The sequence below is a fragment of the Elephantulus edwardii genome, unplaced genomic scaffold (assembly GCF_000299155.1).
Source record: "Elephantulus edwardii isolate Elephantulus edwardi_28Jun2011 unplaced genomic scaffold, EleEdw1.0 scaffold00389, whole genome shotgun sequence".
Classification (NCBI taxonomy): Eukaryota; Metazoa; Chordata; class Mammalia; order Macroscelidea; family Macroscelididae; genus Elephantulus; species Elephantulus edwardii.
In genome coordinates, this window is record NW_006400139.1 from 288,932 (window position 1) to 291,198 (window position 2,267).

Here is a 2,267-nt window from a genome sequence, read left to right on the forward strand (position 1 = left end):
TTGTCTTTAGCAATAGTTTGCTTGTATATGATTTTAGAATTTCCGTCTTCTGTTGGGTCACCATTTTTGAGCATGGAAGCACACATGGAAGCAGAGAGTCATAAAGAAGAGGAAGATAGTAAATGAGATGAATTAATATAGTCGTTGCAATAATGAGTTCAAGTTACTGCACAAGGTGGGAGATAGTGTTTAGTTCTCCCTCCCCCCGCCGCTCATACACACCCCTTTAGTTAGAGGGAACTTGATAGCATCAACAGAATGCCTCCAGGAACTCAGGACTTCAAAGAACATTGCATTGGAGGACTAAGTACCAAACACTGCTTGCAACCTGGACCACATCTAAAGTGTAGCTTAGAAGACTAAGAAAGCTAGAACAGAAAGCAAGAGTTTAGACACATGCACACCCATGCAAAGACACATGCTCACACAGTAGAACTTACTTTAACATTTGGATGAAAAAAACAAACAAACATCAGAATCATTTACTTTTGTACTTAATGTACTTCTCTTCTACCAAGCATATTCACTCTCCTTGCCTTGACTTCATGGTTCGCAACACATTCTATGGTCCTGTACAATTAATGTAATTATTCTGTTTGTATTCAGTCTCCTCCTTTCAAAGAAATACAAGTTTTTTACTCTGTCGTACATCAATTAAAAAAGATTGCTTTGCCCATCAAATGAGACTTATGGGTATAGATTGAGTATATTTTGTGCTTAATGTCACCAGTAGAGGTGTACAGAACAGGGTTTAAAGGCTATGATACGGTTTATGAGACTATATAGTAAATCAAACCTTAGAAAATATATTGCTTATTTTTTTCCATGTCCTGTTTAAAGCATGTTTTACATCTTGGTTTCTCAAGCTGTAGATCAAAGGATTCAACATGGGGATCACCAGAGTGTACATAAGAGAAGCCACTTTGTCTTGTAACCTGAGGATGGTTACAAGGATGAGGAGACAAGAGACAAGGACTACGAGCAGGGGTGAAATCAAATCGAAAGCAGCTAAAATAAGAATGATCAACTCAATTTCCTGTGTGTTTGAGCACAGCAAAGATAACAAGGAGAGACTATCACAATAGAAATGACTGACGACATTGGATCCACAGAAGGATAAGTTAAAAATCTTGATGGTGACCAGCAGAGAAACAAACGTGCTGTAGAGGTAGGGGATTGCCACCAGCACTCGACACACCCACTGTGACATGATGACTGTGTAGAGCAGAGGGTTGCAGATGTCCACATAGCGGTCATAGGACATTGCCGACAGAATGAATATTTCACTAACAATGAACACCAGAAAGAAAGCCAGGTGGAGAGCACAAAAATAGTAAGAGATTATATTTTCATCCGAAATAAAACTTACTAATATTTTGGGCCCCACAGTTGTAGAGTATCCAAGATCAGTGACTGCCGAGTGTCTGAGAAAAAAGTACATGGGTGTTTGCAGTTTGGAATCCACCTTGGTGAGGATGATCATACCCAAGTAGCCCACCAGTGAGATGACGTAGATGAGGAGGAACATCCCGAACAAAGGAGCCTGCAGCTCAGGACTGTCTGTGAGTCCCATCAGAACAAATTCATCCAGCATTGTTAGACTACGGTTAGCCATCCAGGTCTGTCATCAAGCCTACACTGGATAAAGTAACAGGGCTGAAAACTATGTATGATTTCTTGAATTTTATTTTGAATCTTCTGTACATTAAAGAATTGTTTTGTTAAATAGTACATAGAGCAGTTAATATATTTAAACGAAATATGGAGATACACACACACACACACACACACGTCTTATAAACCACATATTTTTAAAATATCAACAAAGAATGAGAATAGAAGCCTAAGAGAAAATAATGTATTAATGGTTATAAAGTATATGGCTTGTCAAGAAAATCGCTGTACCAGCAGTCAGGAATTCAAGTAGGACAATGCTTTATTCACAAGAATTTAGAAAATGATTCACGAGGAAATACACTATGTCTTGTAAAACTTTGTTTCTAATGTTATGACGGCTGTCTGAGAGCCTACCTTGCTGCCCCTTTCTATACACATACTGCTTTAATACACACATTATTGCTTTTGTATGCACATAGTATGTGTACATATTAGATCAGAAATAATCAGTTGTGCATCAGTGTTGTTGTTGTTAGGTATCACCAAGTTGAATACAACTCATAGCAATCCTATGAGTAACAGAAAGGAACCTTGCTCTATTTTATGGCAATCTCATGAGCTCTGTCATGGTCAAGCCTGTTAGTCATTGT

The 2,267-nt window shown here is 38.3% G+C and overlaps 1 protein-coding gene across 1 annotated transcript; it reads right to left on the reverse strand.

Moving 5' to 3' along the window:
- Positions 1–790: 790 nt before the first annotated feature.
- Positions 791–1,615, reverse strand: LOC102870386 (olfactory receptor 8K3-like). Its single transcript, XM_006902290.1, has one exon. It carries the CDS (start codon positions 1,613–1,615, stop codon positions 791–793), a length of 825 nt encoding a protein of 274 aa, XP_006902352.1.
- Positions 1,616–2,267: the final 652 nt, after the last annotated feature.

Coding starts and splice junctions, on each gene's coding strand:
- LOC102870386 (XM_006902290.1), bottom strand. CDS start 1,615: ATGGCTAACCGTAGTCTAACAATGCTGGATGAATTTGTTCTGATGGGA.